This window comes from Cardiocondyla obscurior, linkage group LG10 (genome assembly GCF_019399895.1).
Source record: "Cardiocondyla obscurior isolate alpha-2009 linkage group LG10, Cobs3.1, whole genome shotgun sequence".
NCBI classification, from domain to species: Eukaryota; Metazoa; Arthropoda; class Insecta; order Hymenoptera; family Formicidae; genus Cardiocondyla; species Cardiocondyla obscurior.
In genome coordinates this window covers 2,526,992-2,553,617 of record NC_091873.1, presented here as the reverse complement: position 1 = coordinate 2,553,617, position 26,626 = coordinate 2,526,992, and the positions used below count along the sequence as shown (strand labels likewise).

The following is a 26,626-nucleotide window of genomic DNA, read 5'->3' as shown; positions in this document are numbered from 1 at the left end:
TGCTGCGAGAGAACGTCATTATGCGGCGTAGGGCGAACTTCTGCGGTGCAAAAAGTTAGGCGGAATAGCTCACCGCTTTGCCGCGAACGCGAAAACGCTAATAGGTGAGTTCTAGAGAGAAGGTGGCAGCAAGCGATCGCCCGTGCCGTGCCGGAGCGGGTAACCGGAACGGAACGGAGCGATCGCGAGTGGTTACTGACCTCTAGAGCCGAGCACTCTCTTACGCTTGCACTACTTAGCTAACTTGTCGTTACCGCGTGTATTGCGTACGCGGCGCGGCGGTCCGTCGGTGGTCACGCTGAATCGCCACTTTTCACGGGTATACCTTCACCTTGAACGCAGTTGCAGCATCCGCATAGCATCGCGACTCGCATAGTTCCTCGTACGTTTATCAGCGTGCTGCAAGGTAAATCGCGAGGCAAATAATACGCGGCTACGAACCCGGGTCGTTTGTACCTATGCTGCAGAATATTGTCGGCTGCCAGTCAAATTTAGAATTTCTGATTATCAAAATATCACGCTGGACAGACACAATTGATTTTATCTAAAGCTGACGGTTATCTTCGTCAAAATTTGACTCATTTGACGTTTCGGATAAATTTGTCGATTTTCCTCCATTTATAGAGCCGCGCGTCGTCCAAACTGCGTCCGTCTGATAAACGGAGCGATTCCCAGCGCGCGTAACGATCGGGCTCCTCGCGCGTCGAGCTTTGCTGGAGATCGACTTTCGAACGGAACTTAAATTAAAATCACGTTCGCGGAATCGGGAGAAAAAAATGGTCGATTTCCCTCGGCAGCGCGCCGTCGTCGAGCCGGTGTGCCCCGCGTCGTCGGGCAGGCTCGCGAGGAGCTGTGGAGGCAGCAAAGTAAGACACGGCCAGCGAAGATGGCCGACTCGGCGCCTCTCGGGTTCGTTAACCCCCCTTGAAAATACTCTCCTTACAACACGTCGTTACGTGTTTGCACACGCCGCCGCCGAGCGCAGTTCTCCAGCTCTCGGGGATGCACTAGTTTACTTCGCGCATCGCCGCCACCGCCGCGTCTCCTCGTTCTTCTTCCGTTTCATCTTCGTCTGCTAGAGACGGGCCCCCCTGCAAGCGCGGCTTCCCCACGTGGTGAACGCGTGAGATACTCGGACGCGTTGTCTCGCACGCTTCGTATCATTAGAAAAGCCACTTCACCTACATCGGCAGATAGGAGAGGATGGCTCTCTCGTCGCGTCTCGCTTTTACATCGCCGCGGAAGAACGATTACGGTCGCCGTCGCGCGCGGTCACCATCCTCTCGAGGATGATCTTTCCTTGAAGGCGATTAGCGCCGAGTTTTTGAGCGAGCGAGAAAAAGGGAGATTTCCTTTTCAGAATAATTGACTAACAATTTTGTTCACTCTGAAACGTGAATTTGTTTTTTTCCCCTTATTACAACTCCGCGTGTGAAACGAATAACGTCTTTGTCTCTAACGATATAAATTAATTTTTTTCTTTTCTTTATTAAAAGACACTTGAAAGTCTTCTACGTTTTAATACGTGCAAGAGAGAATATTAAATTATTACTGTTAAAATTGATAATACAACTTCGGAGATGCGAAGACTTTAATTTTATCAGCATTCGGTGAAAATAAGAGAGATCAGACTTCTCTTACAAAATTAGAGGAGATACTAGAGACGGATGCAGCGGCTACTGTTGTCGGAAAGATGAATAGCGCAACTTTACTCTCCCCGAGAGATGCTGACTTGCATTGTATATTTACGGCGGTGCGCGTAACGGCGGTCTGATCGTTATCGAATTTAACTTTAATCGCATGCAACGAGTCTCCGAAAATTATTCTCAATAAGTTCCATTTATAATTCGACATTATTATTATAATTTAGTCCGTGTAAAATAAGTAAATCTCTTTTATTTCTGACACGCGTCTAGTCGGTTGAAATATAATTTCGATCGTTTCTATTTGAGCTCGATATTAAAAAGAAAAAATAATTTAACGATATGTCATGCATCAACGCGCGGTAATCTGTCTGGCCATCAAAATGTCTTTTTCAGAATTTGTTATAAATTTAATAACATTCAATTAATTTGATTCTTTTAAATAAAGGGCAATAAAAGTTTTAATAGAAAACCTTTTACATTAGCCGGTTCTACCGTTTAATTAAACATATCTCAAGATCGAGTTGTGTCGCTGTTAAAATTAATTGCAATCTGAATTAAACCAATATCCCGTTATTCGTCTTCGCCCTTAAAAGATCTGGTATTTCTCTCCTTTCTAATGCCAATTAGCCGGTGCAATTGATGAAAACAAGTAGGTACCAGTTTCTAGCCTACCCTCCGCGGATATCCGGTACGCATTTCTGCGGCCATAAAAAAAAAAGAATCTTTGAAATCCATTCCCCGTGATCAGTCCCGTAATAACTTTACAATACGAGTTTAGAATGTGGCCCTCACTCCGGTGTCTCAAGTATTCGTTGTACGCAGGTATCATAGGTCGTAGGGTTCCGTTTTTCGAAAGCCGATACCGCGGGCTCCATCTGCAGCTTCACCAGAGCTCGTTCTCGGGTTCGTTCGTCGGGAAGGGCAGGACAACGGAAGGTGGGCTCTGAAATTCGAGCGGTACGTTCCTGCCGGTCTCAATGTCTGACTGGTCTAGGCCGGCAAAGTACTGTTAGTTCTTCGGGGTCCCAGGGAACGATCGGTGGCGAGAGGAGGCGTCGTCTTGTGGATCTGAAAGATCGGGAGCCGGCGGGGCATCGGGAGAGACAGGCCGGCAACGCGCTTTGTACCGGCATCCCTACGATGCATGTGTGCATCACAAGTAACGCCGAACGAATCGGTGAACACCGATGGTTTGTTCTCGCTGGCTCGCCGTGCGAGGATGAGAGCGGGGTCCGCTCCGTCCGCTTCGAAACCGCTCAGAAGTGAAGTGGCACACAATGCGTAAGAGTATTTTTAGGGGTCGACGACCGCTCTGCTTCCTCGAGGTTTCCACCGTCCGTCCCCTCTTTCTTTCTCTCACTCGTTCTCTTTTACTCTTTCCCGCTGATCTGTCGGACCCTCTCGCTTCGTAAACCATCGCATCATCGCGCCATGGGACCCCATCGGCAGCGAATTGCCCGTGTGCGGGAGACGCGACCAATGAACGGCAACGTGCGAAATCGCTCTTTTAACCGACCGTTCTCCAATCTTCCTTCACGTGGATTTTGTGCGTTTCCTTTTTTTTTTTTCTTTATTTCTTTCTTTCTTTCACGCATCCAACTTTGCGTGAATAAAGTTCAATGCATAAACAAGTGTTCCTCATCCTTCGGAATTGTCAAATTAAGCTACATAGTGAAAACGTGTACACGATATTATCGTATACACGATAAAGAGTATTTAAATTTGAAGACAAATGTTAATGAAAAATTAGTTAGCACTGGAAATTATTTTAATTTGTGAAAGCATAATAAAATAGTTCGGCGAATGCTGATTTGCAATAATAATTTTCTATTTGAAAATATTTATCGAATTAGATTTGATAAAATTTAACGATCTAATCTATTTTATAATTAGAGTTATAAAATTAAAAATAATAACGCTTGCGTCAGTTCCTGAGACTTGACGAATTATTTTCCGGCATATGTTTATGGCAACAAATAAGTATTAGTCAAACGTGGACATAATCTTTCCGAATGAAGAGATAAAGCAATTTGATACTCTTTTTATGGCATTTCAACAGTGGTTTAATATATCGCGGGTATTAATCTACGTCGCCTGCTCCTCAACTTTCGCGGTTGATTTACACCAGGAGGGCTCGCTGGATGTAGACGAACAAACCCGGGTAACGAAGAGATATAAAATCAAGATATCGCGCAAAGGTTACTTGAAAAAAAAGGACAAAAAAAGAAGAGATCTCCTTTCATCGTTTTTTGGCAACTGGTTTTGTTACATTTGTCAACCACGCGTGGAATTCGATCGGAAATTCCATTTCGCGATCATACGCAACGCGCGACTCCGACGATACATTAAATTTTTTCACTTTTAGGCAATGATTTCATACATCGTTTCATTTATGCCGCGGATCGTCATTAAATTTACATCGCGCGTTGCCGTGTGCGACCCTGTTCGATGAACTACGGTTCCTACGTGAATTTTTCGCCGGGAGTTCAACGTTCGAGGTAAAAGTTACCTCGTCGCCTTCGAGATACCACGGGATATAGGTTCCACGCTAGATTTTTATCTACACCCTTGTCCTTGTCGACGCTTTTACATACGCGATATGTTAATCGAGATAGACATCGGAATATAATCTCGTAAAACCTTAACGAATGCAGCAATATATTCCGATGTCAACGAAATATGTCGGTAATTTGATTTGCAGATTTTATCAATGCTTTCTTTCTGCCGTAAGAATCGCGCCGGTCATCGCGTTCGCTTCAACATCTTCATTTGGCGGAAGCATTGAAGAGAAATCATTTGAATTTTCGCGGCGCCTCCGCTTCGCTGTTAAATAACCGATAGGGAACATTGAACTAATAATTGTTTCACGCATCCTATCGTGTCGCAAATAGCACCCTCGTAAATAAATTGCCACGCGAGAATCGACGGTGTCGGAATTACTGAGGGGGGATTATCGCTTTGAAAAGGAAATTCCCGTAACACATTCGTTTTTATCGCTATCTGGACTCGGGCATGAATCTCAGGTGAGGTTTCTGGGCATACCTTTACGGAAAGTCGGCGAGGTATACTGCTCCGTATAGGAGGCATTGACCCCGTTGGCGTTTCGTCCGCGGCGTTAATACGTATTCTGCCGATATATACGTATGTCGCCATACATACTGTAATAGAAATACGGGCGATCGCAAGCGAGTTCTAACGGTGCCCTTCTAATAGCGACTGACGTAGATCCGTCTGACCCGCCTTGCGTAATCTCTCGTTTCTTATTCCGTCCGCGCAAATTTCGTTCCCCGAGAGGAGTTATGGCGGCGCACTTGAGACATACTTATCTAATGCCGCGAGAATAACACACGTCCGCAATGCCATCGTATTGACAATCGACGTATCTCCCGATTCTCCAGCCTGTGCATCGAAACCTCCTTTCTTTCTCTTTTTTTATCAAATATATATCTTTATGTACGAGCTATTAAATATTCACGTTCGAAGTCACGATCTAGTTCAACGATAGAAGACTTCGAAATCTATTGCATCCTCTTTTTTTTTTTTTAATTCAATACCGTGATGAAATATACAAGTCTTCTCCCGCGGGGCTGCGATTATTTATAGAGTTGCGATTTTTATCTTAGCCCCCTCCCGCCCAGAGTCACATTTTCGCACGCGTTACTACATTGTGCTTAAGTTTTGCCGTAATTTATCATCGCCGCGAGAAACGAGCGGTGGTCCGCATTGAACGTGACCTAGAACCACGCGTGCGAGGTGTTCCGCCGGGGCTCTAACATAAGACGCGCGGCGCGGGGTCGCGCATTCGAGAGCATTCGTCGCGCGGACGCGCGCCGCATTGTCCCTCGCGTTTAGCTCGCGCTCGGATAAACGCGCGTTAGGCACGCGCAGCGTATGCACCCCGCGCGAGAGGTGATCTTCCGCCTCCCTCTCACCCCCTCCCCCTCGCGGTCGCGCGGATGCAATTCTCGCTGGCCTTCTACGCTCATTCGCCGCGTTAGCGGACTTAGTTGGGAACGAGGCAGACCTAGTTCGAAGGTAGAACGCCGCCGCAACGGCACTAGGTCACGCATCGCAGTTCCTGAACGGCCTGGCCGCGCGAGAGTGTGCAGGCGTGCATGTGCAGCGAGGTGCAGCTGCAGCGCGGCGGCGGCACGCATACGCGACGTGAGAGCTTCGATGACGGACGAGCGATTCTTCTCGTTGACGAATCCTCCCTCCGCCTATCGGAACCTCCGGCGTTCACCTCCGATAACGCGACGCAAAGGTTGCCGCACGAATTCCCACACCCTATTGCGTTACAGAATCCGCTCGAGAAGTGGCTCGATGCCTCTCAGCGTCGAAGGAGAGCGAAGATAAAGTTCAATGTACTTTCAGAAAAATACTTTCTCTATTTCATTTTTTCTCTCGCCGTCTTCTTTTCTACAGATTTTACCGTTAAGTTCCTTCTGGCTACATCGGGTGACTTTTGTGCATTTATCTTTAACGTAGCTGCGGAAATAAAAAATATATAAACGATTCTATCTATACAGATAAACGTCAAGCTAAAATTATCGCGACTGAATAAAATCATATGTGTGCCGCTTTTAAACGGTAAAGGAAAAATTCACCGCGTGTAACTTTAATAATCGTAGACCTAATGGAAAGGTAATTTAGATAAAATCAGTTCGTTGATCCCATTTTAAGACCGTCGGACGTAATCACACGTCGCGCGTGGACTGAAGAGTGTCGATGACTTGGTAGGAGGTGTGTCTCGTGACCGAAACGATTGTCGCGTACGTATCTGCAATATATATTCTGTGCAGCAGGAAGTATCAATACGATATCTCGCATAGCAAAGAAGCGGTTCTCCTCTCGGTTTATTCGCACCACGGTTCTGCGTATCTCTCGCCTTGCTTGGTTCTATCTGGCAGCATCCATAAATCAATTTATCACATTTTTTCTTTCTTTTTTTTTTTTTCTCGTAGCAAGTAATAAATATGCAATAATGCTTCGTTTATAATCGCATCGACGTAATACCTTTGATATAAGAAAAATAATAAATTATAGTAATTTTCGAACTCGCGCGCCGCTCGAACGAGAACGGTGCCAATATTATTTTACAAATATTAGTTTCCCTCATAATTTGGCTAATATGATCAATCATCTCACGAATTTTTACTTGTCTACCGTAAACGACGTATATCAACGTTACCGCGGTTTCACGGGGGGTAAAAATAATTTAAATTGACTATCCATTACAACACACCCATATATACTTTTTCTTCGTAAGTGACAGTTAGCGTTATAAAGATAAAATAAAATTAAGCACGTGAATAAACTCCGAAGCTCAAGGCTCTTTGCGCGCGTACAATTAATTGTTTTTATTATTTTAATTTTGGTATCGCGAAATATTGCAGAATTATTATAGCATAAATATCATCAAATAATACCCTCGCGGTACGCCTGTAACGTTACACGGCAGTAACTAATGCCAGCAACTTTGCAGCCACTGTCGCTGCGAGCTTTTGTGCCGCGTGGATCGTTGTGTTTTACTTTCTTTGGGGCCGTTTAAGAACTCTTCGAGAGACGTATGTTCTCCAACGGTATCGAAATCTCGATCGTCGGAATCGCGCGCGGAGGTGTGTCCCGACAGTTTCTTTGCAGGCAAAAGGATTAAGATATCCCGATGGACGTCGACAGGACAACTTCTCGCGCGCCCGCGCACAGCGCAGCACGATTTCTACCTACGTCAGAGCGCCGCGATAACGATAACGGTGTCGAGAGTCTGCCGGTCCATTCATGTCGAACGTTCTCATGGGGGCTTCCTACCTCGGCCTCCGCCCTCTTCCTCTCGCGCGCGTCTTCCATCGTGCGAGCGATTCCTCGGCGAGGAGCGAATCGGAGCCAGGCGATCACCTTGAGGGCTAACGGTATAAAACGCGCGTTCGTTTTGTCCCGATCGCGTTTAGGGTACTTTTCCGCTCGGCGTCAACGAAAGTACACGATCGGCGTAACGGTATAGGGACGAGAGTGAATTTCGTCACGACGACAGGGCGACGTACGGTCGACGAGAGGTCCATACAGATTCGCAGAGCGGTCGACACTTCGGTCCCTGGCTCGTTCCTTATCGCCCTGACCTTTTGCGCCAGAAACTTATCCCGCCAACGTGGGAGTACGATTGGTTTTAATAGATACACACAGACGATTTGCTTTACATTTGCGGCCCGAGTAACGGGATTCGGGAGCTAGTAATCTCGGCTCGTGATCACTGGTCTTACCGATATTCTGAATCTAATTTCAGCGCGAAATTGTACGCTATGTATATCCGCGTTTGAAATCGATTGTACGAAAAGTCGACGTTCGCGAAATTCTGCGATGATATTACTCCTTTCGCAGAGGCTTCGATGCTTTTGGATTTTTTTAAGTCCAGACCTCTTAAAATTAGATAATTTCGAAGCACGGCGCGCAATCGTTATTTTCATTTCGCTCGAGATTTCGGGAACCGGGCGGCTGCATAGCGAGGCGATTAAAAGTGAAGCTTCTTGACCACGTGCCCGCGGGTCGTAGTTGGCGTAGGCAGACGCTCTGCGTCTCTCCTCGTCTCTCACGTGGTAGGTGGTAGGAAGTGAGGCGCACACTAACGTTGCCATTGGCCTCGTGCAGTATGGTAAGTGTGTTAACAACGTAAGCGGGGTGAACGCCCTCGGCAGACCTAGACCCAAAAACCGCTCTCGTTGTGAACATTGGCCGCTGACACTGGGTTAAGGCGAAATCACGTGACGTGAATGCACATAAGTCGTGCATACGCAACGCACACATGGGCGACCGCGTGCACGTACTTACTTTCACGCACGCGTGAGTACGTGTGCGTGATATTGTTCGGTACAGCACCTTTTTTCGAAATCAAGGCCCACGAGGATAAGACTTACAGCGATAATTACAGTCCGTAATAGCATCGTAAATTTATCGATAAGAACTTGAAAGGCCTGACGTTGATTTATGTCGCGGTGTTATTTTAGCCCCTGCCCAGAATTTAGAAAATCTACAAAAGTTTGAAACGACTAAAGCCTTGGATTAATCTAATTTATTTATCAGAGATAATTATTAATGGAATTATTATTAATGCCGTGTAATTGTAAGTTTTTTTTTTCTTTTTTTTTTTTTAATGTTAACGCGATGCTCATTAGACAGACCAGTAGGATAATTGTAATTCTATCATTATTGCCGACACAAAGCTCATTAGAAACTTAAGAACAACAAACTCATTTGCATTAACATTCATCCCTTCTGCGGATAATTTTGCGATTCGTCCCTTAAGAGGTAATTTATTACTCGTTACGATCTTGATTACCGTTAATTAGCGAAAGTATAGTGTGACTAAGAGAGCCTTTGGAGCAGACGTACTCGCGATCATTACGACGTGCGTGATCATTAGTGCTCTGATTATTACTGCAACACTTTCTTTTGGATGGTCGAGTTCTGTCGTCGCTTTGAAAATTTCGTGGCCGTGCATAATGAATCACGAGCGTTATCGGTGGAATTGTGACGACGATATCCGCCAGAATAACTTCCAGAAAAGATGATTCGCCATCGGTTTTCGAAATTCGTAAGACTGTCTCATCGCACCTTGAAATCGAAATTATCGAAGTTTAAAGTTTGACATTAATTTTAAATTCAACTTCCTCAATGCTTTACATCCGCATTTGCTTTTTCATTACGTTTCATATTGAACAATGTATAAAATAAATATTATATTGTACAATACTTCCGATTAAAAGATTGAACATAAGTATATGAATTCTTTTCAGTAGTTATATATAATTTTTTACTTCTATTATTTTTGGTCTAAATCTTACAAATTTTATTATTATTTTTTTTCTTTTTCGTTGAGGGTATTTAATTTTTAACCCCGCGTGAATCAATAATATTTCTACATTAAAATATGCTTATTTTAACTTAACTCGTTATTTTTACTCGTCTAGAGTTACAGCGATATATGTACATACTTAGAGTGTTCTGTATATTTTTATTTATTTAAACTGAAATAATATGACTTAAATTTAAATATTTTGCTAAAAAAAGAAAAAAAAATTAAAATTAGATTGTTAAGCACGTAGAACAGACTTTCTATTCGAAATCAAGGATGGTTTCGACGATTTCGTAATGATCTGGGAAAACGTTCGATTACGAGATATTACGAGCACGGCGCGCTTTCGTATAATTAGCGGATGCGAGTACGCGGGCTTTCCGAGGTCTGTAAAAGTTCGGACAGATCCTTCGGTCACTGAAATTGAGAGACAGCTGCATAATGAGCACGTTCCACATACCTGTACTTCTGTTTACTCGAACACCGATCGTGTCTTTCAGCAAGCATTGACCTCACTTCTCGTTTCGCGCATACGCTGAAGGAAAACACCGGAAATACCGATTTATATCGCGCGCTCGTATATTCACTCGGTTATAAAATACATGAATGCAAGATAATTGTTCTACCTCGTTCGCGTAATTGGGTGACTGCGTGTTATTCATGAAGTTGAATAGGGGCATGTGAAAATATATATGCAATATGTATTAATATAATCTTGCGTATATGCGAAAAACAGGAAAGCCATTCAGCAACTTTTCCAAACATTTCTTCGTAATTTTTCCCCCGCGTTTAAACGTACGCGCTATAACTGCAGAGTGTGGTTTGTGTATTTTAAATATTTTGAAACATGATTTCTCTATATTGCATTAATTAAAAGTTAACTAAAAAAGTTAACTACAGAGAAATTATTATATTTGCGTAAATGTGCTGAACGTCATGCACGCTGTTTTACGTTGTCGTGAAAGGGCTCGTATAAAAAGAAAACGGTAGTACTGCTTAAAGAATCTCCTAGCTGAAAGAAGATATGCGAATTCTGGGACGCCTCGTATGAAACTCCTCCAAACCACGGTTTCGATCCGTTCTCTGGTATTCGTCGAGGTGACCGAGCACCGCGGGCAAAGCACTTTTCTCCGCGAGGAGAACTCGCTTTTCCGCGCGCCACGCGTGGTTTCGTCTTCTCGCGGATCGAGGCCGTTTGCCGCCACACAGTGGCGGATTTAGCGTATCTCGAGCCCAAAGTGTAAAAACTTAGCAAATTAAGAAAAAAAAAAAGAAAAAAAAAAGAAAAGGACAGTCGACGTTTATAATCACCCCGCAAAGAATTCTTTGTCATCGGTTTGTGCCTCCAAGATTTCGGCTTACCACTCGTCAGGAATTGTTTTTCATCGCCGCTACGAATTGTAAAATTTTAATCAATTTTAAATTTTTTATCTCCTTTTTTTTCGCGCACATTTGCTCGATCTTTTCTTCGCGGGAGTTAGCCGGGAGGTCCACCGAATCCGCTGTTACAAGATAATCGCCCGGGCGCGTGTGACAAGGATGTATAATGCATCTTGGGGCCGGCGCCGCCACCGCCGTCAGTGGATGGTGGAAGTCCATCCTTGATGGAGGTTACTCTGGGGCATCGTCCCACATCTCCTTGGATATGAACTTGCGTCTTCGTTCGACTTGCCGGTCATCTCCCTTCGGCTTCTCCTTCCTCGTCTCCTTCGTCCTTCTTCCTGCCACCACCACCGTTGTCCGCCGGCAATATCTTCCTGCCTCCCTCCATCCCGACCCGGACCTGTCCCCCTCGTCCACCGTCTTCAGACTTCTCTATCTTATCTCGTCTCGCCTCTCTCTCTCCTCCACGTTTTCTCCTTCTTCATTTTGCATAGAAGACACTGTTACAAGCGTGCGGCACGCGTTCTTCAAATTTTCACGCCTTTACTCACCGTCGATTATAATTATTCGCCGTTTTACTGACGAGTCTTCGAAGAGACGCAAGTGTCACGATTAATAAATCTCAGTTTTTCTTTTGCTCTCTCCTTCTTCTCTTCGTTTCTATGTCGTCTTTTTTCTTAAAGATTTCCTCCGAGATGACGATTTTCGTAGAACGACCGATTATTTAAACCAAGAAATCACTTTTACCGATTTTTGTTCTTTTTTTTTTCCCTCTTTTCGTAATTTCTGCTGTAATCATGTTAAAAAAATGCAACAAAAAATGTTACGAGCGTTTGCTGCTTCAAGGCACGCCTGAGGTGTTCTTCGCTCAGTGTCCTTGGTTATCGACTTTTGATTTACGCCGTCTTCATTAGGGATCCATGGCCAAAGAATTACATCACTAACGTTGCCCTTCTCGCCCATGGCGACGGGACTCCCTCTCGACTTCTGCGCGAACGCTGCGGAAAGTCAACGGGTAAGGTAGCGCGACCCGGATTACACTCCAAGGCATCGGTTCCTCTTCGCACTTTTCTTCTCTTCGTCCCGAAGAGGCTCCGCCGCGCTCGGCTCAGGGTCAAGGCACTCTCTCGAAGGAAGCAGCCGGCGGAGACTGCCCTCCTCCTCTTCATCCTCGTGCCTCTCCCTTTCCTCGTTCCCTCGCGTCCTTCCACGAAGCCGAAAAGAGAAGCCGAGTTCCTGTCTTAATCCTACCCTCGCTGTCTTCCGTCATTCCATCGGCGGTCGAGACGACGATAGATAGGATGCCGGCGAGGTCATCTCTTTCATTTTCATGAGGATTGTTAAACTCGAGGACGCGCGCGCGAAACGGCGAACGCGTAGGGCGCTTCGTCACAGTGGTCATTCAACTCGTTGAATTATCCTCGGCTCCGAGTAGAACACGTCTCGTTCTCCGCTTCGCTTCTCGAATAAAATGTGTAAATAATTTTCTAGCGCAATTCCATTAATAAAGGAACTTTTTGATAAAACTTGTATTATCATAATGCACGAGCAGCATTATTTTAATGCAGTTTTAAAGCTCCGGCGAAGAAACTTAGATACAGAGGGCAAGATAAATTAAGCGTTATTTGTTAAACGTGTCTCGGGCTTTTGAGTGAATTTTACTTTTACTGTTTTACCGTTGCATTGTTAACGCCTCGGTATTTTTGTCTTCTGACGTAATGTATGGATTTTATTTCTTCATCTCCCATGCCTAATCCTCTTCGTGATTCGCACACTCGATAAGCTCCTCCACGCCGGCGTCTCTGTCTTCGAGGTATTACAATAGCCGTTCGCAGGCGGAGATGCTAATGTCGCTCCTCGCAATGTCAGCGGCCAGGGGATTCGAGTTGGCGGACAGGTAAATGGCCCGAACGTTGAACCGACAAATGACCTCCGACAACAACGGCCCTCGTTTTCGGTGTCGAAATCATCTCACGGCGGTATAACACCGCTACAACATTGCGGGCGACGTTTTACACTTCGCTGCTCGTTAAGCGGATTTAATCTGGCCATTTGGACCGATTGGTAAAAATATAAGACAGACCCGGCCGCAGATTTGCTCCGCGCATTGATGCTGAACACGAGGAATTTTTCATTGCGAGCCACGGCCGTTGTAACATTACCCGCCACCATGCGAAGTGATTAAAAATAAAAATAAATCCTTGAAAATAGACCTGCACGTGCGTCACGGCTTTGCCCAAGCCTTGGGATTTTTGTAGAAATAGCGAAAACGATATTTTGTAGCTCGTCACACAATGACGTCTCAGAGAAAATACTTTTTTTTTCTTCTATAATTTACAACGGTAAACAATGTGAACGTGAGTTATTTTTAAAGTTCTATATTTATTAAAAAAAAAAAATTTTTAATAATTGCACGATAGCAGAAATTACCCCGTTTTTAATATAATAATTACGATTGGATGGATAGCTTAAAGTACCGTCGACTCCTGAATTTCGGTATTTATAGGCGGAAAAAAAAAAGAGTGCGTGGATTAACTTTGTCTCCAGTTGCTTCGGAAATCTGTCAGACTACTTGGACATCGGGTGGATGTTTCTTTTTTGGAATGCGAAAGGAGAAAGAAAGACAGTTTTTATTTATGTCTTGGGGGAGGCGCCCGGCACGAGATCACGCGGCGAATGCCGTCGACCTCGAGATTGAAGGTTCAACAATCATCCGACAGCGAGATTCCGATGTCAAACAAATCCGAGAGAGGTAGACGCGAGGGACGTGGGAAATGGATCAGAAAAGAAACACGATAGAAACGAAACGGGCGAGGCCAGAACCCGCCACAGTATGAACCGGGCCCGCCGAGGATGTAACGTTATGTCTATTAGATTCCGGAGAGGGCCAAGAAGAACGTCATGACCGAAGTCCACAAAGACAGGAGAAGCGAGATTAGGATCCGAGCGGACAGCATCCAAAGCTCACCCCGTCTCCTCTGGGATAAAGTCGGTTTACGAGAATTCTCATATATGCTGCCGCATACGAAGAAGCGGAAGTAATTTATCGTGTTATTATATATTCCGCTGCTGTGCCCCGATTCTCCCTAGAATTACGTTATTTTGCTACTAATATTCAGAAAATCGAGATACATCAAATGTACGAATGGCTTTGGACATACCAGTATCACGATCCCACTACGTAATCCTAATAAATAAAAATGAGACCCAAGACGTAAGTACCGAAACATAAAAAATTTTTCATTCGACTGATAAAATTGAATTAAATCGCGAGGCCAATTTATTAGAAGCCCCGACGTGCGTTCTTTTGCGGTAGCTCCTGGACGGTTTTAATTGACGCAACGCGTGGTATATGCAACTCGTGACGACTACCTTTGTTTGCCGGCTCGATAATATTTGCAATTACAGGCTAATGCCTATTAAGCTCGGCGCTTGCGTGGTAGATGAGCTCAGTGGAGGGATTTTCAGGGACAGTGTCGAGCGAAGCACGAGCGGGACAGAGTCAAGGCGAACGGTGACGTTTGTGGAGAACGAGGAGGACTGAGGAGGGAACGCGGGAACCGGCAGCCTCTCCGGAGAGAGAGGCAGATCGGCTCGATCTTCCTCCTCGGGACGCGGTCGAAGACACGAGACACCACCATGGTCGCTCGTTACATAAGTAAGGTAAAGGATCTCCTCGCCTCTGCTCTCCTTGAGTCGGTCCACATTCGCGATTATACCACTTTCCATCGACCTCTCCTTACCCCGAGCGCGAGGCACACGTTCGCGCGTTGTAAGCGGCGTAAAAGCTCGCGCGGCGTGTGCGTTGGGCTCACGTTAGTAATTATCACCTCCGCTCGCAGCCGACGTTATCAAGATCTGGCCTACAACGCGATAAAGAGCGCTGCTAAATTTACGAAGATACCGCGTCGGGGACGCGCGTAACTGGTCAGATTCACCAAGTTTAGACGCGATAAGAAGGATAACTCCGAAAGGGAGATTAATTTTATACGGAATCTGCAGCTTATGCATACGCGGAAGAAATCACCATTTTTGGAACTGACGCCAACGTTTTTGTCGCACGGATTTTGGTGACCGAGCCGGAGTTTATTCATTCCGTATTAAAACGGAGCGGAACGTTTGAAATAAATCTCTCTCTCTTAAGCATAAATTGAATATCTTATTCAAAGATATAGATATTAAAAGTGCTCATCTTTCTACATTTTACAAAAGCTGGCGCTACATTAACATAAAAAGAAATCGTAATGTTTTACGAACTTTAAGTGTAATTTAATATTGTATTTTTAAATGTATTCTGCTAGAAAAAAAATTTAGCAAAAGGTGATAAAATTATAATTTGCAAATGGATTTAAAGATCATAAAAAAAAAAAAAAAAAGAAAAAATACTAAAAGGTACAGTGTTATTTATTAATATTATAATTAAAACTTTTTTTTTTTTAGAATGAGTATAAGACTACGTACGTAAGCTTCGCATGACTTTCGTAGATGGTAAAGTGATTCTCCTATTTCTTTTGCAAGAGGAGTCCTGAAAATTTTCTAGCGCCCAGGGGTAAGTGTGAAAGATATAAAAGTCACTTAAAACGGATTTGAATAACTCAACGTCGCTGCTGATGAAATAAATTGTAATTCGGAAATTGTCATTTAACGAGCAGTACACCGTCACCCAGGAGAGCGTCGGGCGTACGTTGACCTGTCGTGTGACCTCCGACAACACGACCTTAATGCCGATGATAAACTCCATGCCGATTTAGGTACGATATCCCAGCGCTTGTTCGGCTATGTGTGCCGAAGTAAATATTCGCTCTTGCGACGTCTTCGTGTGCGAGGCGAGCCTTCGACCTTTACGCAGACTTGCTGCAATTAAACTTCAACAAAAAAAAAAAAAAATAGAGAAAATAAAATAATTGAAACCAAAGATCACTTTGTCCACTTTGTTCGAAGCAGAGAACATCATGCAACATTGTTCAGGAACTTTCCCATTACGTTTATTTGAAGAATGTAACTCGCTTTAATAGAATTTGCATTAACTTCATTAAAACTTTGTCCGGTTCTAGCGTTTGTTTAAACTAAACAATGTCATTAACGTTTTATTAGAATAAATACGGACCTAAAAAGAAACAGAAAACTCGAGCAGTTTAATAAGAAACATATGAATTAAAATGTTATAATATTTTTCTTATTATAATTGTAAAACAGTTTGTCGTGTCGCGTAAGGAAATGGTACAGACATCTACAGAAGAAAGGCGAAACTAATTTTACATCTGCGGGTAGATCATTAGAAGAAGATGACTTGATCTGATCTGTTAGATGGCAGCAGAATCAGTGTCATTGCTAAATATTTAATTATGTTTCAGTTTAATTAATTTATTTAATTTACTATCGCGCATAACGACAACTTTCTAATAATAAATCATCAATCAGGTTTATTTTATCTCATCTATAAATTATAATTCCGTTAAAACTGTGATTCTCTAATTGATAATAAAATAAAATTCGCGAATAATCATATTACACTTTCAAAATTTTACGGATAACATAATTCAATTAAAAAACTCAATTCTCCATAAATTATTATCTACTTATTAAAAGATTACACGAATCGGCATTCGCGTTCAATTATTTTCTCTTTAATGCTTAATAATTATCTTAATGCACGTTACGTGTGTATAGATTTTCACGAACATCGTTGTGTGCTTGGTTCACGTACGATACGTGATACAATACAAAACGCCCGAGTACATAATTACATTTATTTATTTATCAATTTTACAGTGTAACAGTGTATAGGATACGTTGAATATAGAATAATCTCTTTTTTTTTTTTTTTTTTTTATCGTTTAACTAATTAAGGCGATTAGTGTGTGTAAGTGACTCCGTCGGATAACATACATAATATATTATAGCACGTGTGTGACTTATGTTGCAATTAATATTCGAACATTCGTGATTCGAACTTGTCTCGTAGCTCCCATGTTCGAGGATTCGGCGGCGTTACCTCTGTTTCACGTTACCATCATAGATTCGACGTTAAATAATCTTGTGACGAAGTAAATTACTGTAAGTTAGTTTCCTCTTTCATTTTTCTATACGCCTGTGGGTATTCGGTACGGGTAAGGCCACAATTAGTATCTCTATGTGCGTACGCCGCACAATCGGTTGCATGTATGTATACTTGTATATGGCTGTGTATATGCGTGCATCTGTATAGACAGTTTTATCCTTTTCTTTGCCGTATATATATTTTTTTTAACAAAAAATTTCTTTTAATAATTAAATTTAATCGTTATTGAGGGTGGAGGAGAAGAAAAAAGTTTGCAGCGCATGTATATGCGTGTATGTCGTACGTCCATGTGTCATATGTAAGTGTATATGTGTAAAATGTGTAAGTATCCATGTACGCGCGCGTTTCATCCGGAATAGCGACAGATCTCTATGTTGCGCGCCTAATACTCCCGACGAATGACAGAAAGGGAGAAAAGGATCGAGAAAGAGAAGAAAATTGGGATAAGCGAAACATGCATCATATATCATTACGCGGAAAACCGGTAGATCAGTTTTATCATTTCGTAGCTTCACAAACGAACAGCTAGCGTTTATATATTATATAGTTAAGTACGAGAGATAAAGAGTGTCGTCCAACGAAGGCAAGAAAAGGAAAGATTGTGACGTGTCAATTAGACAGACAGACCTGTGTTGGTGTGTGGCATGTATGTGTACGTGTCAAACCAGCGCGGTATTTCGCGCGAGTGCGAGTCGAATATAATTAACATCGTCATACATACATCAAATTTATAGTTCTCCATAAGAATATATAATAATATGTAGGACTCTTTTTTGTGCGCACACGCGCGCTTATCTCTCTACCATTGTACAAAGCAAAAACGTTATTAATATTAGTATCATTACGAGAGCACGCGGAGCGCTTAGACTTATCCATTATCCTAATCGACGTGTCTGTACCGACGATCATTTTATTATAGTAAGAATTTGATTTCTCTTCAAGTTCGCTGTTTGCGCATTCCTTTTTATTATTTGTTTCTTCTCTCCCTTTCATATATGTTTTACTCTCCGATATCACCCGATGATCGAGCAGATCATGTTGAACACGGACAAGATAATTTGCGCCAGTGTTCTCATAAATACACGTAGAACGAAATAACGAGTAGACTAACATCGCTACAACTACGAAGCTAAAAACGGCTCTCGCGCCGCCTTTTTTTCCGAATAATTAAATGGTGAATCGTACAATCACTATGCTGACTAAGACGAGGACTTGGTCAGAAGATTTTCGAGCTTTGCTAGCCGCTGAAAAAAAAAGTCGGCGCGGAAAATCTCATTAAAACACGTCGGTTATTCATAACAAAAATTATCGCGACATAAGCGCGAGTTTTGCTCTTTTTTTTTTCTTTTTCTCTTTTATTTTTAATTTTTATTACGTCTCCCCGCGATCTCTCGTCTCTCGATGTGGCTCTACGAAGTTCTTTTTTCATCGTCTGCGTGCATCTCAAGTCCGATTTGATGGCCGGTAAGATCGCGACGACGACATTATGGCATGCAACAGAATCCGCCTGACTATACGAGTTATATTGGAAGTACGTCTTGCTCCTCGCTCTATCTCCCCCTTCCGTTCCTCGCCTGCTGATCCCGTTGTCAATCTCGTCGTCGTGAAACCGCGCGCTTTACATCAGCTTCATCTTAGCGCACTCAGGACATATGATGTCGTCACCGTCGGTGATAAAGCCACGTCCGACCAGTGAAGTTTTGCAGCCCGCACAGATAAAGCAATCGTTATGCCAATGCCTGTCTTCGAATGAGATGAATCGAGTGCCGCCAATACCTATAAATTAATCGATGTACACTACTGAATATGTAAAAATTATCGAATAATGAAAATAACACAATTATCAGGGACTTCAAATTTTTTAAAGAGGCAATTTCTTGAACCTAAATAAAAATTTAAATACTTATTACCAATTTATTAATTATTAATACTAGTAAAGGCGATACGTACCGGTGATTGGCTTGGAGCAAGCGGTGCACCTCTTGGCAAAGAGCTCGCCAAAGCAATCGGCACAGTATGGTTTGTCGTCGCGCGACGTGAATCGTTGTCCCGCCAGGGAGGTGTTGCAGTTGCTGCAGGTGAAGCAATCTCTGTGCCATGGCTCATTCTTGTATGTCACGCCGCCGCTAGTGATGATCTGCGGGAGAGTTGATATTTTTCAAAGCGTGATCCGTAGAAAATAAATCGAATAAAAAAAAAAAAAAAAAAAAAAAAAAAAAAAAAAAAAAACCGTTTATAATCCAGCAACTGATACGTTTATATTACACGAATTAAATGAATGCTGAATGTTGTTGGCCGTTCCATGTTTCGTTTAACGACCCACGTAACTATAAAGTATCAGTACGCACAACAGCGTCTGTCCCGGTGACTATCGGATTGAGATTTATGATCTCGCAACGAGATCTCATTTTTGATTCGCCTGTTACGCTCGACGAGCTTTTTGCGCGACACGCAATAAACGTACGCGAGACGAGATGCGGAGTAATCATTGATATAGAGAAAGGAGTGGCCCACCTTGTTGCACTTAACACATCGAGTGGCGAACTTGTCCTCGTAACATCCGGCACAATAAATCTCTTGCTCGCGCGGGATGAAGCTTTTCGTACCGATCGGATTTTTGCAAACCACGCAGCAGAAGCACTTCTCGTGCCATTGTCTGGTCTTGTATTCCATCTTCTTGGTACCTGAGACAACGACAGAATAAAATGATAAAAATATTGCCTGTGAGATCGATATTTAATGCGATTTAATATTTAATTCGTTCAATAAATCTAAATGGGAACGAGATATAAAATGTAGTTTAATTTTTTTTCCCTAATTTTTATTCTTGTATTGCTTTTTGAAATTGTTTAACTAAATAAGCAGCGGAGGTCGCTGGTCTGCGTTTTAACGTTTAGACGAACGAGCGGTTGCGTGTGGCGACTGGTGGGCTGCAATGCTGCAAATCGCAGTCGCGTGCATCATCGCGTGTTTCGTCCGAGTGCTCCGTCGGCTGTATGGCGAAATAAATTTTTCGTGAATTTCTTCGCGGGCTTCCCATTGGGCACTCGTCTATAAAACACCCCCTCGTTGCAACGGAATTAGATCGATCCGTGGAATTTGCTCACCCACGGCTTCGTGTTTCGCCTCGTTCAGAATCTCGTTCGGTCATAGAAAGCGTCCCTATTTCGCTGCAACGTATATAGATTTACCGTCTTCCCCGGTTCACTGCAATTAGCACCTGTACAGGTGCGGGCAGTCACACGGGAATAAGAACCGCTGGAAGAAATCAACCGCACTGCGGCCTCGGGTAGAGTTTTAATTGGCAAACCGCGATTTAATTGGCCCATGATGAATTAAGAAATCTAAACTAAAACTCTAAACGCAGAGATATTAATAGAATATCTCGTTGGTTTTTGACACGATTTTTCGCGAATATATCGCGATATCTAAACGTGAAGATAAAGTCGTCCACCGAATTCGTCACAACAATCGGAACGTTCAAATTTCTGTTTCATATTACCTTGCTCATCTATCATGAAACTATCACAATCCTTAACCAAGAACAAAGCGGTCTCCGCTACTTGTTTTCATTATGATTAGAAATATTACCCGAGAAACGTGACGTAACGTTGTTTAACAGACAAGTTTTGTCAGCTCGTTATCACAGTCACGTTCTGGCCCGTGACTCGAAAAACAGCAAATGTCTGGTAGTTGTTGTCAATGCCATATTAATTATTTTTATTTTACTTTTTTTTAATTATTTTTTAAAGAATCCGACGTGCGCATATTACATATATAGAATTCCACTCGACATATAATTATTGTTTGCACAAAACGGAAAGCATGATTACAGTGCGAAGGCGTTAATTTTTCGCGTTTTTTTATTTTTTCCTGTCAAGTCTGGCGAGACAAGAAGACGAAATTAATAACGTCCGTCTATTTCACAAGGTGATCTAAAGTCTGGCCAAATGACATACTTAAATATGACATTAAGTATAATAACGTGTCTCGTGAATCATCAGCTGAATCCTAAATGTTTATGACACAAGATAATGTCTGAGAGAGGCCCGGTTCTTGATGACGATCGAGAAGCTCGTTTCATTAAAGAATCCTCAAATCTCATCTCCGTTCTTTTTTTTTTTTTATTCTTTTCTCTCCTCTGCTAAGATTGGCATATTTTGAAACAAGATACATTATATAATCTACCGGGATTTCATCAAAATTAACTGAATTTTCCTCTCGACTAAGCTCAGTTTATCTGAAGAACTCTTAATACTTTATTAAAATTAGCGTCTGCATTATCGCATCTTGACATAAGTGTCGATAATCGTTTTCATTATAGTCAATATAGACATATTTATTAAACAACGCGCAATGTCCATGCAATAGCAGTTCATTAATTATCGCGAAGTGATTTGTTTAATTATTCAGACGTCACGCCGTCAAGTTTTGTTCGATTCAATCTTCCAATTATAACATCATCGTCCACAGATTGTTAATTCAATTAATTCATCCGTTACATTATTCAAGCGAATAATTATATCGATATAACTCAATAAATTTAAGATAACTTTTGATCTATATAATTTGATATCTTTTTGTTTTTCAATACAAAAATCTATTTTACATTCGAAATTTTCAGTCTCGCTAATTATAGTTATTCTTATGTCGATTCTTTTAAAGTGTTTATTTTTTATTTCGATGTTTTTCGAAGTTTATATTAAAGGTAGATATTCTGATGGATACCCATGTATCTTTCGCGACACGCCACCCTTTGGACCACTATGACTCAAATGGAGATTCGTGACATCACGTAAGCCAGGCAATACCTCCGTATATGTATAAAGCTGATGGTCCAAGGCCGATGTGGTAATCTTATGCGCGCCGCTCATGTAATCCACGTGTTATTCGCGCTATGAACGTTGCGTATACGTTAAAAATTGGATATTTACATATTCTTCATTAACATAAAGCGTTTAATATAATTGCCATTGTGAAACACCCTTTTTATATACGTATATAATATTATCAGCGCTCTTTAATCTTTTAGGATATTGAAAATATAACGGACACGTGATATAGTGACAGTTTGCCTAAAAATTTCTTGAAAATTCTCTTTCGGTTGAACTTCGCGCGCTAGAAATTAATTACAGGATTTATAAATAAAACAATTAATAGTGTCCGAGATTCTCAGCATAAACGTGCTTATTTAAAATATACATATTACCGTAACAGCTGCTTTATTTCGACACGAAGCGATTCACATACTTCTCGACACGTCACGTCTTACGCGTATGAAATTGCATTTCATTGACGGGTACGAGATGTATGCTTTAACACCTACTTAAGAAATGTCATTCACGCTTTTAAATAATTCGTTCGTTAGTCACGGTAATGAAGAAGCGTCTCTCGGCGACGCGTGACAATGTGAATTTTTTTGATTAACCGTCAATTACTCTCGAACGTCATTTAAAACCCTGTCCTGTTAAGATTTTTCTAACATATACGCGACTCTTAGCGGCTGAAATTATTTGCGCATAAATGCATAGAATAATTCGAGCTGCCGGGCATCCGCGTGATTAACGTTTCTCTAGCAATAAATATCCATTAAGGCTTGTTAGTTCCTTTATTGGCCGGGCGAGTAAACACTTTGGCAGGAATACTATTTACTTTTGCAACTGCGAACGTCACTATTATCGCAGCTCATTTTTCCTCGATGTTAAGCGATCATTAATATGACCGTTTGAGCGGATTTTACGGTTATTGCTTGTCAAATTGGTAACGCACCCTCCTAAGCTGACTTCGAGGCGGAAGCTCTGCCTCCTCTTTCCTACGTCAGGTCTAAATATAATTCAACGTGAAGCAGAAGCTGTCGTGCGGGCAATCCCGAAATTTCCTGACCCAGACAAACTCATTCGCTGAACGAGCGAAACCGTAAACGATCAAAGTTGTAAATTGCTTATTTTATCCCGGTGGAATTATTTCTACGTGAAATATTCTTTTAGCTTTTATTATATCCACGACATACCTCGACTTTTAATTATACTTGTCTATGGATTATATACGTATAGATATATATATTTTTTTATTTGATTATTTTGGTAGAAACTCGATATTAGAGATCGATCTCGCGAAGAGATCGCGTCTCAATAATGACACGTTTGTTTGCACATGTCATACGAATTGACATTCAAGTAAGTATGTATCGGCGATACGATCTGCCGTTATGCAGCGATTGATGATATCATTCGTATTAATACATCGATATGGAGCTCGTTATCCGAATGAAATCGTGTTTCCGATGATATGCGATTCTGATAACGCGGTACATGTACCTGCATCGATTGCCGGCGTCTTTTTTTTTCTTTTTTTTTTTTTATTTAACTCCTTCCATCCGCGGACCGATCCTTTTCCTACCACTTCGGCAATAAGACGTTTACGAGCGTGACAGTTCGTTACAAATTGCACGATTGTTCGCTTTTCTCGGTGTGCGTGCGGTGATGCGTATTAAAAGTTCTGGCAGGACGACTAAAATGAGTTGCATAATTTTTGTTTTCGTCGTGAAGCTTTAAACACGTAGTCACGATGCAAGCTGGGTTTATCGTCGTGTTAAAGCGAACGTCAGGGTATCGCACAACAATTTTTACGTCAATCATCGTGTACGTACGAAGAAGAAATTACGGTTTGTCGGAACGTCGATGTGTTCTTTTAAACGTTTATATAATTAAGCAGGATATTCTTCGATAAAAATACGCATCCTTTCATTATCGTAGCTTCAGCCGAATACTTTCCAATCTAATGGCAGTGCAGTGCGAATCGCTGAAATTTCGTTACGGGCTAGAAATTAATAGCATCCCTCGAAATTGTCGGTTTGACTCGGCGAAACCGCGATAGGATGCGCATGCAATTCAATATATTTAACCACAGCGTACACGTGCTGAGACTATCTCGACGTTTACGATGTCGTGAGTCACGTTCGCAATAAAATCAATCATAGATACGCGGAGCGTGCACTGTCGTCGTGCAAACCTGCCCGCCTATACAGAGTGTCCAAGGTTTTCACGTACTTCCTTCTACTCGACAATCTTTCATTCAGTTTGAAATCAATTCGGAGTCCTCGCGAGTTGTGAATAATTGAAAAACTATTTTAATTCGAATGAGATTTGAAAAATATTATATTCTATTTAAAGTCTGTTGATTAAATAATAAAATTCAGATGTTTTAGCTTGAAATGAAATAATAAACGTGCATTTTTTAAATAATATTATGGAGTATAGTATAGAAGGAATATAAATGTTTCCACAAAAAAAAAAAAAAAAAAAAAAAGATTAGATGCAAATTGATCGAATGTCATTATCATATTTTAGTCACCCACGTAATTATATCATATTTCCGCATTTTTATCCAATTACAGCAGTCTAATACCGATCGACGATATAATTTTTATATTGCTAATGATACTATTGTGTGGCTGATTTGAATGACCATATTTAACAGTTACATATTTGCATTCGCGCGCGATTGAATAAAGAAAATAAGGACGCCCGGCACGGAGTTTGCGTTGTATGACTGAGATTTTCTCGATCACCGCTGCGATTCTGTGCAAATATTTGTCAGGCTTAAGCGCAACCACGCAAGCCCACACGTGGGCACACACGGCGATGGTGAGGCTCACAAGTAATCTTTTGCGCGGGCCTGATCATCGGCGATAGCGCGGGAGAAATCAATAATTGCAGAACAAACGCATTAGTGTCGAAAGTAAATTAAATCGTGCGATAAAAAAAAAATCGCGATAATGCGCCGCGCCAATTCGTTGTCTGTTTGTTCGAGATATAAGACTTCGCAACAGGTGACAAGCAGCGATTGACCGAAGGTCTCATTAATAAACGTTAGTTATGCCGATGACGCGACGTAGTAAATTTTCGAGACGAGTGATCGTCGCGGTCGTCACCTGGGTCTGTCTTCTTCGGGTCTCCGATCAGGCAGTATTTGCCGAGACAGCATTTGAATGTAGGATCACCATCCATAGAGAACATGGTGCAGAACGCGACATCATCGTCCTTCTCTTTCGCCCTTCTGATCCTCTCTTCACCCACAGTCTTCGTCTGCAGGTGCAGCTTGCTCGATAGCCGTTCACTTAACGCGTCGGTGGCCATAGCTTTTCCCGAAATGTTTGTACAAACAAACAGGCGTGCATCCACCGGCGGCAAACTCGCGAGAAACTTTTGCGCGGCGCTTTGAACTTGATCGGGCCCCCCGAGCTGATTATAATTGACGGCGTAAAAATAGAAATTATGCGAGATAGTCACAGTTGCGATTACTTTTTAATTCGAGACCTCGTTTATCAGTCCATTCGAACTAGCATTTTAATTGGAAACTACAAAAGCTTTTCCTTTTTAAGTGGAAAGGCGAGAGAGAAAGAGAGAAAAAAAAAAAAGAAAAAACAAGAAATCAAATCAATTAAGCAGCGCAGCAAAATCGCGAGATAACGCAGAGAAAGAGAAAACTCCGGTGTGCCGAATAATCGAACGTCTAGAATCGAGCGTGCGATTGGGCCGATGTCTTACGAGCCACTGAAGGCAGACCGCTCTTCGGCTCTCGCTGGAGTCACCGTTGCGGGCAGGCGCAACGTGTGTTACCGTGTGATAACTTGGCCGTTATATAGCCAACGAGAGAGGCATTTTACCATCGCTGGTTAGCAGCCGCGGATTATATCTGGGCGTGCGTTCTTCAGCTTTCGATCGTGAATGGACCATGCGGATCAAAGACGCGCTGTAGAGATCGTCCAACTAACTTTTCAAACCGGAAAAATGTACGCGAGACTATTCCCGAATTGCGCTGACTTGAACAACGCGAAATAATCCACGCGATATTTTTATAAAGAGATAGAACGCGAAGTAATAAGATGAATAAATAATTCAATTGTTTCCCAAGAAATTGGCAATTAACGTCACGTATCACGTGCACTACCTTTTCGATTAGGATATTTCTATCACCGTCACGTTACAAGTTTCTCAAGGATTCAGCAGAATGGGAGTTTTGATCATCACTAGAATTGCGGATTAAAATTATATTCATTTAACGCGACACGTTTCCATGTCGAGAACTACGCGGACCTTGATACGAACGACAGGCGTTGCTGTCTAATTTAAAGTAGATCTTTTTGCAACGCACTAACACATTTTTTTTTAATATTGAGATTACAGGCGGTTAAATAAATTATTTAATTAAATTTTTACCTACTTGTTTTCAAAGTCTTTTAAATTTTATAACCGATGCCGCGAGAAAGCCGTGATAAAAAAAAAGAAATAAATGTAAAAGAAATCGGAAACCTCGTGGCGTATTTGAATTAAATCGCACGCTAGCGAAATGTCGATCTCCGCATATAGACACACGTTGGTACCAAATCATTTACACCGACGACTTCTCAATTGATCCCGACGTCAGCTAATTTTTTTTATCTGTCAGAAGGAAAATTGGAATTCGTCCGAACTCCCACGCCGTTTAACCTTCATCAATATGTCACGCAAATCGTTTCTAATGAACGTCTACGTTGTGAGAACAATGCTAGCTGGATCCCGGTGATAAGCGAATACTATTATAGCAAAGTGCGCCGTAAATTTTCACGCCAAGTGATAATATATCGGTAAGTTCGCGATATTTGTCGAAGCATCGATCAGCTTGTTCATTCGCGTGGCCGGAAAAAGT

General features: G+C 42.2%; 1 protein-coding gene and 1 long non-coding RNA gene across 14 annotated transcripts in view; one reads left to right on the top strand and one right to left on the bottom strand.

Moving 5' to 3' along the window:
• The first annotated feature begins 12,382 nt into the window (after positions 1 to 12,382).
• Positions 12,383 to 15,988, top strand: LOC139106083 (uncharacterized). The gene is made up of 3 exons (XR_011546300.1): positions 12,383 to 14,538; positions 15,316 to 15,424; positions 15,528 to 15,988. It is a non-coding gene; the product is annotated as an uncharacterized lncRNA (long non-coding RNA).
• A 623-nt stretch (positions 15,989 to 16,611) lies between these two features.
• Positions 16,612 to 26,626, bottom strand: part of Lmpt (four and a half LIM domains protein limpet) — a 92,109-nt gene continuing 82,094 nt past the window's right edge. For 12 of the 13 annotated variants that reach the window (XM_070662563.1, XM_070662564.1, XM_070662565.1 and 9 more), the window contains 3 exons: positions 19,451 to 19,620; positions 18,887 to 19,073; positions 16,612 to 18,712 (listed from right to left, as the gene is read on the bottom strand). In XM_070662563.1, coding sequence (XP_070518664.1) covers positions 18,555 to 18,712; positions 18,887 to 19,073; positions 19,451 to 19,620 — 515 coding nt within the window. In that variant the 3' untranslated portion in view covers positions 16,612 to 18,554. Of the gene's footprint in view, positions 18,713 to 18,886; positions 19,074 to 19,450; positions 19,621 to 24,869; positions 26,623 to 26,626 lie in introns of those variants that run through there. The other variant, XM_070662570.1, reaches the window with a different exon arrangement.